Genomic DNA, 16163 nt, shown 5'->3' with positions numbered 1-16163 from the left:
GTATGTGGTTCTCACAGGACAGCAACTCTTCAAATATATGATGATCTTAAAGAATATGATGCATTGCTGTCGATGAAACTACTTGAGAGTTGAGTTTAGCTGGCTCCCATCATTCATAGAGCCGACTCATTCACGATCGACACGTCACTGGTTCTTCTAGCACTGCACACAGTTTGGGCTGCATATCGAACTTCAATTCTTCAACCTAATACTGCCAAATACCAATGGCTCGCACTGAATACTCAGATGCTCAGATTTGTATTCTTCCGTATTTATACTTTAATCAGCTTCTGATTGACATCGTTTTGCCACTTTTAGACTGTAGTTTTGTTTCTGTTGATTTAAAGATGATACTGTTGACCATTTTATTGTCTTCAAAGTGAGGTATTGCAAAAAGTATCATGATGTATCTGTACTGAAACTCAGGAATCATAAAAAATCAGAGGTTCTTAAAAAAAAATATGTCAATGCTATTTTAGGCATTTTACATATTTTTAAATTTTATAAATATTTTATACCAAAAAGTAGAAATGCTGTGTACATTGCAGTATTTTTAATACACTAACTACTTAAAATCATTTAAGTAGTTAGTATCATTTAGATTTTTTAAATATTTTATGTGCAACTTTACTCAAAAGAATACTGTCCTTTATTGCCATATGTAATGTTTAATATTAGATTTAGGTTCAGTTGTAGCATTGTTTTGGGATAATATTTAATGTGAGAAATAAGTAGTTCCTGCAGGTACAATTCCACCTATCAGATGGTAGGGGAGTAGCCTTGATGTAGCCTAAGAGGTGAAATCCAGGGTAGTCTCCAATAACTTTGCTCTGCGAACATATCAACATTTTACTACCTGCTCTCTTTTCAAATCTGATTTATAAGTAAGAAAATACTGATATATTTGTGAGTGACTAACTGAAACTACAAAACAGGGGATGGGCAAATTTAGGATTTTGAAAAGTGACAGGGACATGCCCCGCCCCATCCCCAGTGGAAATAACGCCGTTTTTGAATTTGAAAACAAAAAAACCCTCAACCCAACACAGAAGAAATTGATTTCGGAAGTGTGTGACAAACACCAAACATCAGACCAACAGCATCAACAGACCATCAACAAGACAACTACTTTACCAAGACAAACATCAACACTACACAAGTTACACTAAGGTGCAGCTCCCCGACACCCAGTCAGACTGTGACGTTGCAACACAACCAGGAGAACAACAAACGCACGTTACACGCTATAGCCTTCAGCCCAACAAGCAATCATGATTTCAGTTAAATCCTTAAGTTGCTGTTACTGTTACCTTGTCTGTGGTCTGCTGGCATAGCACCGGATGCCTTCTGATCAGTTGCCGCCGTGCTGTTGCGGTTGTCTCGATTAGACGCCCATCTGGTTTTTACAGTTCAAGTTCTTTGGATGTTTAAAAACTCTTAAACCCTGCTGGGTCACCCGCTTTAGCTAGTTCTAAGCTGCTTAGATTGTGAATACAAATATAAATGTTTAAACTTTTGTCAGTATAGACATGCTGCACAGTATTATGGATTAGATTCTCCACAATTCAATTGTGAAGTTCAATTTACGGAAATAACAAGCTCCAAGTCTAATTCATTCATATTTACCAGCATGGCAAACGGCAGATGGGGGGGAGAAAAAAAAAGTGCGGTGAACTTTGAAGCGGACTTTAAGTCCAAATGTGTCCATCTCTTCATTATTTATATTCCTTTAGTCTGTAAGGGTCCACCATTCAAAATAATCAAAACGGAATTTCATAAAAATTTATCCAAGTTGTGAATCCTGTCACATATAGTCCATGGCTTTCTGTCTGCTAACTTCTGCCACACTTTTCTCTGCATCCTGCACCTTGTTGTGTATGCTTGTTTTCGTTACCTTGCTGCCTACAAAATAAAAGTGCCAAATCGAGGATTTGTAATCAGTATGATATTTGATATAATAATTTTTATACAAGTAATATTCATACTGGTTGAAATGAACAATTTCATCTGTGAGCGAAAGGAATTAAAGGCCTGTCCCCATAGTTCTGTCTGTCTATATTTGAGACAGACTATGTCTGTCTCAAATATAGGTCAATTTAGTGATTTTAGCAAATAAAAGCCTGAGCTATTAATTGAAGTTTTATGGTACACAGTGTCCTGCTGCTGTGTCCTGCATACAGAATCATATTTCAACACTGAGACATGAAAGCAGTTTCAAAGCGTGTCTTGTCAGTCAGGCGTGTATCCTGGAGAAAACCAACACCCAGTCAAAAGTGAGAGGAAATGCACATTAAAACAGATGTGTAACAGATGTATTGTGGTCAAGTAACGTTCTTGTCTTGCCGCTGAGGGGCGTCTCCTCTGACTGACTGTTTTTTCTCTAAATGTCTACAAACAAACGGCCTCTGGTCCTGCCTTGCTTCCCTGGAGGATGCGGCTAAAATCAGTGTGAGAAACAGAGAGCTGCAACAGACTGTGGAGACTCCCAGAAAAATAAAACTATTCACAGTTCATCACACTCTCCAGCTAGTTTTATAGCTAGCTAAATGTAGCTGGAGTTGATTGTGTGTTGTTGCATGTGTGGAAGCTAAAATATAGTGCTAGGCTTAATATTGGATCAGATTTTATTCCATCTCTCCAGTCCCAAAGTCAAAACCATACGACACTCAAGAGACTGAGTGTTTGACTGTGAAGTCTGCAGTCCTCCCACGCTGGAGCCACTCTGTTCATTCAGGGGCTCTGCAGATTCCAACACGACTGGATAAGGCCAAATCAAGGCCATACTGGTCTGACAAGTAGGACAGATAAATGAGCTCTCCCACCAACAGAGACAGTCATGTTCTAATAAACAGAGTAGACAGGAGAAGCTAGTAAACAAACTTCTGTACCTTTGTCCGTTTCACCACACTTTGACTTTGGCTCATTGTTTATGTAAAACAATAATCCACAGGCATGTTAGTGTGGAGGAAATTTCATTTATAATACAGTGAATAGTCAGAAAACAAGCCAATGATTAACATGGTAATGTTGATCAGATATAAGCACAAATGCATAACTGCAGGGGTTTTTTTGTCATTCAACATACATAATAAGCTACTAGAGGGAAGTCTTATTCGCCACACAAACACTCCATTTGGAAAATAATACACAATCATAACCCTCCTAAGTTTTCTTTCCCTGTTTCCTATTATGGTGTTCTCAGCAAAAACTAGACTGTCTGGTTTATCTTAACAACAATCCACCCGAAAGTATAAACAATCACCAGATGATGTGTGGCATCTTTTAACCAACCTCGTTCCTAGTCATTATTACAAGTTTGACACTTATTTTTTGAATTTATGGTGTTTAGACTTCATCTAAAATAATACCTGTCACTTTTCAGTAAATTAAGTATAATTTACTGTGTTACTGTAGGTAGGTAGATTTATTTTGTCACAATAACAGCTTATAGAGTGAAATTGAATTTGTAACTCCCTTCTGCTACATTGCAGACCGTATACATTAATATAGAAGCAATTATAAAAATGGTAACCAGAAATAAACTATATTCAATGGAGCAATGCTGAGGATGAATTTGAGTTTAAAAGTCACTGTAGTAAAGACCAGAGGAAAACATATTGAGGGATTATCACAGACTGGTATCTGTTCAGCCAGAATACTGTTCTGGTCAAAAATGACAGAAGTGATTTTATTCAGAAAGAATATTCATGACAACTTATATCTAAATGAACATTTCTTAAAGCATAGATACATGGGTGCGGTGTGGGGTTATATGGGGAGGTTTTCCATCTGCTGGTTGAATATAATCACCACTGAAGGGGACATTATGAATAAAAAGCATTAAAAATCAATGAAAGTGGTTATTGCTCATTTTAAATATTCAAATGCCTAATGTGGAGGTATACATGAGGCCTTTGGTCAATCAGATGAAATCTACCATATTTATGACAAGAAAGTTGTCATCAGCCGTTTTTGCACAGAACACAATAGGAGGAATCACGTGCTTTTCATTTATAGAAATGTTTATAATTTGATATAAAAAAATGTTCTGCCATTTGCCCTGTGACTATTATTCCCGGACTGATTACTCAGCGGAGAATTCCCAGCAGGTCAGAGCCAAGCAGCTCCTTTCCAGTCCACTGTTTACATGAGATCTTTGAATATAAATTAAGTGTCATTAATCACGGCGCTGCCTGTAATGAATCAGTGTCTGCGCTCTTTTCTCTCAGTGTAAACACATCCTGGCCGTCTACCTGTGTCAGGCCACGGGTGTGACTCAGCAGGAGAATGTGTCTGATCAGCAGATGTCCACACTGCTCAGCGGGATTGCAGCCCCATGACAGACAGGTATGTTCAGCACAGCAGGTGGACCGAGGACCCTCTTGGATGAGAGCCGATGTTTTGCCGGGCACTTTAAGATGCTGCTAAGAGGATCGGAGCCCGGGAACGCTACCCCGGTTTCTGCTCTGTCATACGTCTCTCTGAAAGACCCCAGATGTTGCTTTATTTATTTCTGTTTGGAAGAGCTCTTAATCTGTTTCCAGGGAAACGACATCTGTTCTTTGAGTATGCGCTGCTTTATTTTTAGGTTCTTTAAGCTGCATCGATCAGAAAATAGTGAGCGTCTGCCTGCTGAAGAGAAACATTTTTAAAAACATGAGCAATTTTTCCGTGTCATATGTAAATTAATTGAAATTTTTGGAATAAAGACTGATGTGTAACAATATAAACATTGCCTTTATTAACAAAATAATTCACCATACATACAGTTTGCATCATGTTAAATAGCAGTTATCAGTTTGCAGGTGTAGTTTTGTTTAATGAAAGAACATATAGCCTCTGGAAAGGTTGAACATCAGCTGGACCACAGTGGATGTTTTTCCTGATTAGTAACAACACTATAGCACACTGACAGATTGGTACTTCGGAATGAAAGGCAGGAATGTTGAACTAGATCAACTTATTGTCCGTCTTACCTTTAAATCGCAAATGAAGGCAATAGTTTGACATCAATCAATAGCTTGTAGAAAGCCGGACAACTACAGTACTTATTTTTACAGTCAACAAAGATAATACAACGTTACAGTGCAGTTACAGTATAGATGTCTCCATTGGAATGTACTAAAACTTTGGCACACTCCTGTATTTTAGCCCTTGAAGGTGGCACACTAGACACAACGGCAAACGAGGGAGATAGTGAAGCAGTGGAGGCGAGTGCTCAACTTAGAAACACTTGCTAAACACCAATACAACATGGTTCAACACCACTAACGAAGCACACCATATGGGAAATGATCTGAAATGTCAGTGCAATGTGTTTACTGATAGCTCGCGGGTGATTCACTCGCTCTTTTTTTCACATAAGTTATGACACTCCAAACCGAACTCTGCTTTGCTCTGATTAAATTCACCTTAAAATACCCTTTTTTGTGATTCATCAGCTCTCGCTCCTTCAGTTTATTAAGCTCAGCAGGAACTTGCACAACAGTGCTAACCACCACACCCCTCATGAGGTGCATCAAGCATCAGGTGCTTTAAGGCTTGACTCTGTGGAAAGCAGCACTGCAGCTGTGTTGCGTCAAACTATAATGCTGCATACGAGCACCATCAAGTGCAAAGATTTTGCCTCTCCGGGAACATTTCATTAGAGTTACCTGCTTTTGCTGTTTTTTGGGGGAGGGGGACTGGGCTGTCTATTAATCGCATATATTTGCACGCAAGAGTAAGGAGCGTTGGCTCACTAGTAGTCAGTGCAACAATTTTATTAAAATTTTTTTAAAGAGATTTCATCCTTAAAACTGTATTGTTTCCTCAAATTAAACCGCTCATCTCAGTTCAGTCAGTGACTTCAGCAGCTTGTGGAGGACTGACTGTCCTAACTGGGCAGATGAGAGCCTCAGGATCCCAGCTGAGACTGTGTCTGAGGGGAGATGGGTAATCAGCTGGACACTGATATTCTCATACACCCAACTGAATCAAAGCAGTGATGCTTTATGTTATACAAGCCACTAAATACATGTGTACCAGATGCTTGGATGATGAGGAATAATGTAAATTGCATTGATTTGCATCAAATTTGACATTGGCTTGTCTACTTATAGAACGTCTTCTGGCTAAAAACAAGGCAGCTGAAAATGCTCTGTGCAGATGCCATATTTCTATAAAAGGGTACAACCGGTTTCCCACTTCCTGAGCTTTTGTCTTGTTAATATGGAAATGATATGAAGCACCACCATTTTGCTAAAGTATTTCTTCTGCGTGGGTCTGCGTGACTGAGTGAAATCACATTAGCCACAGGGGTCAGGATAATTTTGTGACCCCCGTGGCTATGAAAGCTGATTCATGGTTTAGAAAACACATTTATCTTTTTCTTGTTTTTCTTGCATTTTCCCCCTTTTCTTATAATTTAGTTCTACGAGAGTCCCTGTCTGTGAACTGCTGTGTCCCTGTACACAGATGTTTTGTGGAGGAGTCACCACTGCAGCAAGAGGAACATGCAAACACTGGCACTTAGTTGAAGCAGCAGCTCAAGAACATTTCTGCCATACAAAAGTATTGTACTGACAAAAGGAAATTCTTTCTGTAGGTTGAGCCTGTGAAGGTTATGAGTAGGAATTCATTTTTAAGGTCACGAGCCAAAGATAACCACAGATGTAGACTACTACTCTTGTACCTCCATAGGTCCATTAATAGAAATCTAGCCACACAAAGCTTTTTGATTTTTACATTCTCAACGAAAAGGTCCTGTAATAAATAAATTAATAAAGACTGGCACTGAGTGTTGACAATCCGGTTGGCTTCAGAATGATAAATATCATTTTAGAATGTAGCAAAGTTTGGATCCTGTTCACAGTCCTACAAATCCAGTTAGCTTCAACATGTTTTTTTAAAATCACAATTCCTTCACAATACAAAAGTTCTGTAAGACCCGTCATTCAACATTTCACTGCTTGACCCCTGATACTCTGGCACAATTCATAAATAAATGTCCACATTCAAGGCGTATTCGACGTCAGTCCGTCTTCACATATCACACCCTTGTTCTGTAAACATTATTAACCTCAGTGAAATAAAATTCAAGACTGAAACAACAGAGTTGACAGAAATAATACTCCGCCTCTGTCACGACTCTCTCTATAGCAGAGGGTCGACGGTCATGTGGATCTGGTCTCTGTTGCGTCTACTGCCGTTGGAGCTACGGTACAGCTCCTCCTTGCGGCACAGGACGTGTTGGGCCAGGATCTTGCGGAAGGTGTTCCTGAAGTCCTGGATGCGGTAAGCGTAGATGATGGGGTTGACCGCGGAGTTGGCATGAGACAGAATTATGGCCACATACATGACAACCGCCGGCTTATCCAGCTCCCTGTAAAACAGCGTGAGGCAGTTGAGGATGTGGACAGGCAGCCAGCAGATGGCGAACAGTCCCACTATGATGGAGAGGGATTTGGCGGCCCGGATCTCCTTCTGCAGCAGCCCGTGGTTATGGCTGTCCCCGTTGCCCACGCATTTGAGCTCGATCTGTCTCAGCTGTTTCCTGGCCACAGTGAAGATCTTCATGTAGATGCCCAGCATGATGAGCAGCGGCAGCAGCACGCACACAAAGAAATTAAAGTAGACCATGTAGTGCATGTCTACCACACTCTCAAAGAAGCACTTGAGCTTGCAGCTCCGTAGCAAGTCTCCTCCGCCCCTCAGCCCCTCCATGAGGCCAGGGTTTAAAGTGTTGTTCTCCGCAGAGCTGCTGTTTTTGCAGCTGGTGTACTTTAAGTTCCAGCCAAAGAAGGGGATGAGGCCAATGACAAAGGAGAGGATCCATAAAATAGCAATTATCTCTCTGGCGGTCTTTCCCGTCATCAACTCCTTGTACCTGGAAAAAACACAGCAGAGGTTACCGCCTTATTAGTAATGTGGAGGTTTGGGAGGAATGCTATAATGAATACAAACATGGGTGAAACTTTACACCGAATGAGCAAAATAAAACTCTCTTTTTCCAATTTTATGATGTGACTACCAGCCCACGTACCTCTCATGATTGTTACATATCTTCATCTATACTTTATTTTCTTCAAAGCTCAAAAGCTCAAAGCTGGCAGACAGGACTTTTTTAGTTCTTTCTGGCTTTGACAAGACTTAATGTTATTGATCAAGAGGTTGTTTGACAGTCCTGAAAAGTTCAAACCGTTACTATAAAAAAAAAATGCACTGAATTATTCCCCGCTTGTCTGCTTTACTTGTTATACTTGATGTTATGTCTGATAAGAGCAAGTTTGAATGAAAAAAATAGTAATGCAGTGGAGACGCACCCATAGACAAAGTTGATTGTTTGTCTTGCTCATAGAAATTGACTGTGCAGTTTGTCAGTGTGGCCTAACACTTGCATCACATAATTCTTATCTAGCGCCTTCTGTGGTTGACAATAAGATTGATGAAGTGTGATGGTGAATTGCTGTGATCTGGTGCATTCAAGTTTTGTAGGAAATATTGTCTTCAAGGGTCCCCACCGCCACATCAACAAGACGAACACCGCATTCAGTATGCATGTATAAATTCAGCCCTCTCATTCATTTGGATGGAGCCAGCCCGGCGGCACAGCAGGGTTGCCAACGCCAGGTAAAAGTCTGCAGCCACACAGCGGTGATTTGAGCTATATACATACTAACATGGAAACATCAGCATGCTAACATGCTCACAATGACTATTGTTTCACAAGTATAATGTTTACCATTATCACCATTTTAGACTAGATGAAAGTCTGTACAAACTTTCATGGCAATCCTCCCAGCAGTTGTTGAGATATTTCAGTCTAGATCAATGTGGTGGACCGACTCCATCGATAGAGCCACGCCACGCTACTATGGCTAAAAACATATCTAACAATAAAGCACATCTAAACAAAAATGAAGATCAGCTTCAAAGGCTTGACAGAAAGCTACCAAGTTCATTGTCAAAATGACATTTGGGTAGTTTTGGTTTTCTGGGAAGATGCAACAGTGCTTGTCAACAACACTAAACATCCTAATGATGGACCTGACACCCTAATGTCGGCGCTTCATACTAGCGCATGAATGCACCCCACAGACACAGAGCAGTTTGCATTGAGTGTTTGCTTCTGATTAATTTGCGCACACAAAGTCCTAATGAACAAACCATGGTTGATTTTAGCTGGTCTTTTATCATGCTAGTGCATCCTCTCATCCTGACGTGGACGTGTGGGCGAGGACATAACATGCTCTGTGGAAACTCACCCAATTAAAAACAGCTTGCAAACAAAAAAGATCAATGTAAATATCTAAAGGAAGTTACATCATATATTGCTTTCAATGCCATTTCCACTTTTCATGGAAATATGGTCCTAACAGACAGGCTTATTTTAAAGTTTCTGCTGGGCACGTTATCAGCTCCAAAACGAAAGCATCTGCTGCTACCTCTGACAGTATCTCACATCCTGCTTCTCTCTAAAACACACAATAAACATTGCTAAAACTACACACTTGAGGTGTGAGCCTGCTTCTCCTGTGTTTGTATTGGTTCACATCCAGTAAGTGGGATGCCCACAGACCACACCAGCAGAGCATGAAAATTGAAAATGAAACAAGCCAGTGAAACGGCACAGACAACGTCCCTTTTTTGTAGACACTTGTTTTGATGCCTGAGCTGTTACACAAGTTCCAGCTCACGTTTTCCTCTAACGATAAAGGGACAAATGTTGAGTATTAGATTGATTTATACTGATTCAGCATCTTTCCCATTAAGCCATCGCCTCGCTGAGATATGATGTGAAATTATGAACAGCAGGAGCACAGAGTTTGCATATGGAGATGCAGGGCTGACTCACACGAGTGTCGCCCTGACTGTCCCCATCATACGCTGCGCTTCAAGCAAAATGAGTCGTTTCCTAAGAGTGATTCAGGCGAGCGACCGCGTGGTAATGACTCATACACATGCTGAGATGCACGCGCACACACACACAGGCCAGTCTAAGCTGGAGGTGACACAAATAATCCATCTCTACATCTACACAGCACATGGTCACACCATATCAAAGCTTAAAATGGGACGTTTGCAGTTACACTTACATAATAATGATCACAAACTTAAAAAATGTGAACCAACCCTTTCCAAATATATAAAAAGTGGTGAGTACACTGTGGTCCTTCATGAGTTCTCTGAAAACTCTCTTAACGATTGTGGTAAACTATGAAACAAGCATTAAAAGTATTTGGGGAGGTTCCTTCTTTTTGTTTCCATCTCTTTCCGTGTGCCCCCTGAACACGTAAACACAATGAAGACAACAACAATTACCTGTGACCTCCTCAGCCTGACCAGCTCTGCATCACTTCGCATCTCTGGTGTTTCACTTCACTGTATATTGTTAGCGTTGCAGACTCTCACATCCTTCAACAAAAGCCTGATGCTGCATGCAAAAAGATCTTTTCAGCATTATTTGTATGTCATTTCTCTTATCTTTAGTAATACATTTGTAAATGACATTACATTTAGCTGATACTTTTATCCAAAGCGACTTACAATTGCTATGTATGTCAGAGGTCACACGCCTGTGGAGCAACTAGGGGTTAAGTGTCTTGCTCAGGAACACATTAGTGGACGTGTCACTGTGGGGAATTGAACCCGGGTCTCTCACACCAGAAGGCATGCATCTTATCCACGGCGCCATCACCACCCCATACTTATAAATGTACGCATCAATAAAATTCTACACTAGACCATTTCTGTATAATATAGTATAATAGTACTACATAATATAGAGTAATATAGGTCTAACTGTTAAGATATATCTAAACATAAAATACCATTTTTTTTAACCAGTGTGTGTGTGTGTGTGTGTGTGTTGTGGATATAATCCTCACCACACCCTATGGACAGGTGAGTGGTGTTCTGTATTGGTGCAGATAAGCCAGGCTACGAGGAAGTGGATTCAACTGGCCGCAAGTGCCTCTGACTTCAAAGGCACAGGCAGGAGAAAAACTCAATCAAAGGTCCGGTTTCAAATACAGAGAATTTGCAAGTAAAATGTCTACCTCTGAGTGGGGGTTCAGAGCGGCCCTATAATAATTATAATATTCCCAACTGTCAATTATTCATCGGTGGTGTGCAAGGTCCGCCTCTGTCCTGTGACCCCTGCACGGAGGCGAGCGGGTCACCCCCGGGAGCCATGAATAATACAGCATTCTTCCCATAGAGAGAGGCGAGGACGTTTCAGAGCCCACAATGACCTGCATACCTCAGGTCTCCACACCTTCATCCTGTCTTCTGCTCCCTCCATCTGTCAATCACAAATACAGCGGACCACACAGCGTCCATTTCCCAGAGGGTCCATCTCCCGCACATCGCCTCCCACTCTCTCTGTTCTGTTTGGAGGCAGGGAACGGGCGAGCGGCTGAATGGATTAGTTCTGGCATGACGACAGCACGCTGGCATCTATCTTTGTTTTGCTTTCTTCCCCGGCTCAATTCTCCATACATCCCTTCTCTCTGTGCTTCCGCCTGGGGCCACAGACCTCAGCCAGGCCACACACACACTCACAACATCCGCTTGAATGTCCAGCAGTGTCCCCAGTCCTGCTTCAAACACAATCAAACAGGTGGCCATTCACACTGACAACACACGGCTGTCACCCAGCCTGTCGGTGTGTATGCAACAGATCTGTACAGCATTTGCATTATGAATTGTGTTTGTAAAGAACAAGTTGTATAACATGGTAAAGATAAACTGACAATAAAACCATGCAACACAAATTTGAATTTTTCATGGTATGGTGCAAGTATTGTTTTGATAGAAGAGGGAAAGATAAATACAGATATAATGTCTCTGTACATTTCCATGTGGGAGTGTCACAGTGTGTCTTGCTGTCAACTCAACAACTTTGTATGTAGGTCTGTCATGATATCAATTCTAAATCGAAAATTGATTGAAATCAAAAGTAGGATCGACGATTCTCCCAGTATTTGTTTCTCTGCTTACAGGTGTCCAGCAAAAAAAAAAAAAAGACGACACAGCGTAGCCTACTGTTAGCCTGTAGCTGCACTTCTGAACTTGACGCCACAGCCGGATTTGGAGATGTATTGCAGTTCTGTGATTGACCTTTGCTGTCCACCATCGCTACAGATCTCTAGCTAGTTCAGTGTTTCCACTGGTAACACATATTTGTGTTAGGTTGCATGAAGGCTGCATGAACGTATTATTTGTCTTCTGTGACAGCCAACACAACATACGGCCTTTCATTAACTTAACTACCCCTTATGGCCCACCTCCCACACACACATACACCCACAAAATCGAAAGTCTGGTCTTTGTTGATTTATTTCTAAAGTGACACAAGCCTTCAAAATCTATTTTTGGAGGTCAGCTTGGTTTCAATGCAGTGATACAAACAATTATTACATGCAGCCATGGGTTTAATCTTCACTACCTTCCGATTCAACAGCTCTCTGCGTGAAAGAGAGAACAGACATATAAACAGGTGACAAATCTGAGGAAATGAGTGGAGCCTCTAGAGCAGGAAGTCAATTAGCTTAACTCAGCATTAAGACTGGAATTAGGAGTAAACAGTTATATTGGCTCTGTCCTTAGCTCGCAAATACCCTTATCAGTCCCTCTAAAGCTCACTGACATGTTTGTTTAATCTCTACAAAAACCCAAATGCAAAAACAATTTTTGGTCGCGCTCCAACTATTTCAGCTAGGTACAGTAAATTCACAGGCAAAGGAACCAGTTGAATCTGTGAGCTCAAGCTTCATTTGCTCTGGCACATGCGTCTGGACCCCCTCCCATTCAGACAGATTTCCAACCGACCGGGCCCAGGTCGGGCCAATCACAACCGTTTATGTAATATGAGGCATTTTTGTAAACAATCAAGATGGCTGCCGCTGATGCCGACATTACTGTTGAAACCTCTATCAGCAAATTATTACTACCTGCCTACCTGTGTGCACTCGACACATGCACATGAACTTGTGTTTTGTGGGAGTGGCTTTGGAGGGAGGCCAGAAGGGAGGGTGTGGGATACTTTAAAATTCAGCTGTCTCTTGTTCTGCAACTTTGCCTACCCCGGCTTTAAAGACACTGGACCTCTGGGCATTTGTTAATATTTGTGAAACGATGACATTGAGGTGAGATGATGCTTACTGTCCCTGACCAAGGTGAGGCAGTGCTGCTGGTGCGGGCAATCCAATGAAGTCTATGATGTGCATATAGGTCACGTGAAAGAGAGACAGAGAGGGAAAGAGCCGCAGGGTCTTTTTCTGAGAAGACAGGTTTGAGTGGGTGTGTGGCTCTGTCCTCTCTCTAGGTTTAAAACATCTGGCTCTCTCTTTTCACTTCCATTTTAACCATCTGTGAAAACACTTTTATCTGAGAGAGAATTGCAGCCCCAGAGGCACTCAGACTCACCAAACTCACACAAACACCCACCAGCCATCGCTGTGGACATGTAATTTGAGCTGAACATGCGCACATTGGTCTTATTATTATTGCGTGTGTGTGTTGTGAGGGTGGGAGCTGGGCTTTTCAGAAGAAACTACAAAATGTCAGATTGAAAACCTTTTTACAGAGAATGTTATGAGCGCGTCGCTGGTTTAAAGGTGATTAACGTTAGGTGTTTCAGACAAAGGTGTTTTCTGCTTGAGGAGGTAGAATGAGGTGTGTTAGGGTTTGGTTTCCGTCTGGAGGTCAAAAATAGAAGCACAAATGGGGATTTTACAAGCCACTTGGTTGGTGGCAGAAATCTTTCATTACAGACTAACTGTCAAACTGTCCTTCCTTGCCAGTATTTGAGCATAATGGAAATGACAGCCCCATCGCACGAACATCCCCCAAAACTATATTCAGTAACCACAACGTTCACTGCACCGAGTGTTGCCTTTAAAAAAACTAAACAAACGGACAACTCCCTGACAATGGTGAAATGCCAAATACACCCACCACCTGGAGACAGACAATTCTCAAATTCCCAGCCGATAATAAAGCTTTTATCCTTCAATTCACGGAAATATCATGCTGCACTGTTTCCTCAGGCGGACTGCGGACACGCTCAGAGGCTGCACAGTGGAACTTGGTGGCCTTTGCTATCAGGATCAATGGAAAGTATTGATCCTGCACCTTCAGTCACATCAAACAGCTGCATGACAGATCTTTTCAGCTTTTCATGAGCTGCAGGAGGCATCCGATGAAATGCTTGCTCAGCGTTAAGAGTTAGCAACTGATCAACTGAGGAAAATGATTTAAAATAACTAAATTTCTCAGAAACAAATGTCTCGAGTTCCTGCTGCAGAAATAACAGTCATAAAAGTCACCACTGTATTGTGGCTTTACCTCACCCCTTTACGTTACTGAATAGAGGTTAAAGAAAGAAAGTGTTTGCTAAGTGTGTCTCTAACACCAGATTTAAATAATGTTTAGAGAGGTATTATGTGATTATCAATCTAAGTTTAGATGAGAACACTGCTATTTTTACACAAGGCATTAAGTTCCACAGGAAACAGACTCATGAGATCACAGAGCTGATTGTGATCTTCCAGCTCCTGAATTCAATTATTTTCCATAGGGGAGACATGTGTTATTTAGGCACTTTGAGAACATTATTTTTAGTTCAGACACAATCTTTATCTGCTTTTTAGCAAACTGTATATTAACAAGTAATTAAACAGCCAGGACACCTTCAATTCAAATTACAGTCCTGTTGATAAATGGGTGGTTGGTTCCCAAACTGAGATCCAATAACCTACAGAGTCCCCTTGAATGACGACTTTAATCTCATGTGATTGATTAGATGAAAGTAAAATGATTGATTGATTGATTGATTGATTGATTGATGAGTGTTAAAGAGGGACTGTTCTAGTTTGAGGTTTCACCATCATCTTTACACCTAGTGATCTTATCAGATGGGGGAAAACTACTCATAAAGAAATGTAGATGAATTCCACATCATTAATTAAAAATAATAAGATTACTCACCTCAGAGGAATTTTGACGGCCAGATATCTATCGATAGCAATAGCAAGAAGGCTGAAGATGGAGCTTTGTGTCAGTACCAAGACAAAACATGCCAGAAAGAGGCATCCATAAAAGTCCAGATCTATGCCGATGCTGATGGTTATGGCAAACGGGATGGCGAGGCAACCGACCAGAATGTCAGCCACAGCCAGAGACACCAGAAAATAGTTGGTGGCGTTTTTTAAAGTGGTGTTGATCGCGACAGCCCAGCAAACCAGTATGTTGCCGGATATGGAGAGAACAGCAATTACTACTTCAATCGCGATGTAGAACTCATTCATCTCAGCAAAGTGTGTTAAAGGACTAAAACCTGCAGGCTGTTCACAGAGAAGACGGTCACCCACAACACAGCTTCTAGTCCCAGAGGAGTAAAGTCGTTCTGCTGTAATCCAAGAATATTCCACAAGTATGAGCAGCAGAACCAGGCATCTGTTGAAAAGAACGGAGTTGGCTTTATTTTCATATTAAGAAAAAGTAGTAATGTACTATTCCTGCATCCCGGAGGTGACAAAGGCTGCAGTAGCTGCGTAATAATGCATTCATCCTCCACGCCTGCTGTAACCATATAAGTCACTGGACACTGTTGCTTCTCACCTTAATGAACCTGTACATCGTCTCTGGATGTTTTCACATCAACAGCGACCTATCTGTGGAGCGTTTAAGCGGCATCTGTGGATCTGTAGCGCAGGTAGACTGTAACACTACTTCCCCCCCTACAGCAGTTTTGAAGTGGAGAGAGAAACGCAAGAAAGAAAGAGGGAAAAACTCAATTTCACAGAGAAGCCACGCCCAAAACACACACACACACATAGTAGCACTATAGGGGTGGAATCCCAAACGAGCGTCACCGGCCCGCGGTGCGTAATTACGCGCCAATTAACGACGCTTCCACGTGCTTTCCACTCATTGTAAATGCTGTCTTATTTGTACGGCGCTGCACACACGCACGCACCGCTGCACTGCCCAGACACGCAGCCACATCTGGTTTCAATCCATTCGAAATTGTGGAGTTTCGCCCTCATATCAGAGTCTCCGTGGAGGCTGAAGCAACCCGATTTAGTCACGTTTTCACAGTGTTTGCGCAATATCTTCCCCTTCTGGCTGACGCAAACGCAAGCGATGAAGTCAGAGTTAAAAAGCATGTTTTTATG

The 16163-nt window shown here is 41.6% G+C and overlaps 2 protein-coding genes across 2 annotated transcripts in view; one reads left to right on the top strand and one right to left on the bottom strand.

The window, feature by feature from the left end:
- Positions 1–4726, top strand: part of zswim7 (zinc finger, SWIM-type containing 7) — a 21172-nt gene extending 16446 nt beyond the window's left edge. Inside the window, exon 5 of the mRNA XM_046038921.1 lies at positions 4230–4726. Within this exon, the coding sequence (XP_045894877.1) occupies positions 4230–4340 (111 nt within the window). The 3' untranslated portion in view covers positions 4341–4726. The remainder of the gene's footprint in view (positions 1–4229) is intronic.
- Positions 4727–7075: 2349 nt separating this feature from the next.
- Positions 7076–15383, bottom strand: adora2b (adenosine A2b receptor). Its single transcript, XM_046038908.1, has 2 exons — positions 14974–15383; positions 7076–7867 (listed from the first exon to the last, which is right to left on the bottom strand). Exons 1-2 carry the CDS (start codon positions 15291–15293, stop codon positions 7135–7137), a joined length of 1053 nt encoding a protein of 350 aa, XP_045894864.1. The 5' UTR covers positions 15294–15383; the 3' UTR covers positions 7076–7134.
- Between the last annotated feature and the right edge of the window lie 780 nt (positions 15384–16163).

The sequence above is a fragment of the Micropterus dolomieu genome, linkage group LG23 (assembly GCF_021292245.1).
Source record: "Micropterus dolomieu isolate WLL.071019.BEF.003 ecotype Adirondacks linkage group LG23, ASM2129224v1, whole genome shotgun sequence".
NCBI lineage: Eukaryota > Metazoa > Chordata > Actinopteri > Centrarchiformes > Centrarchidae > Micropterus > Micropterus dolomieu.
This window is presented reverse-complemented; position numbering and strand designations above follow the sequence as displayed.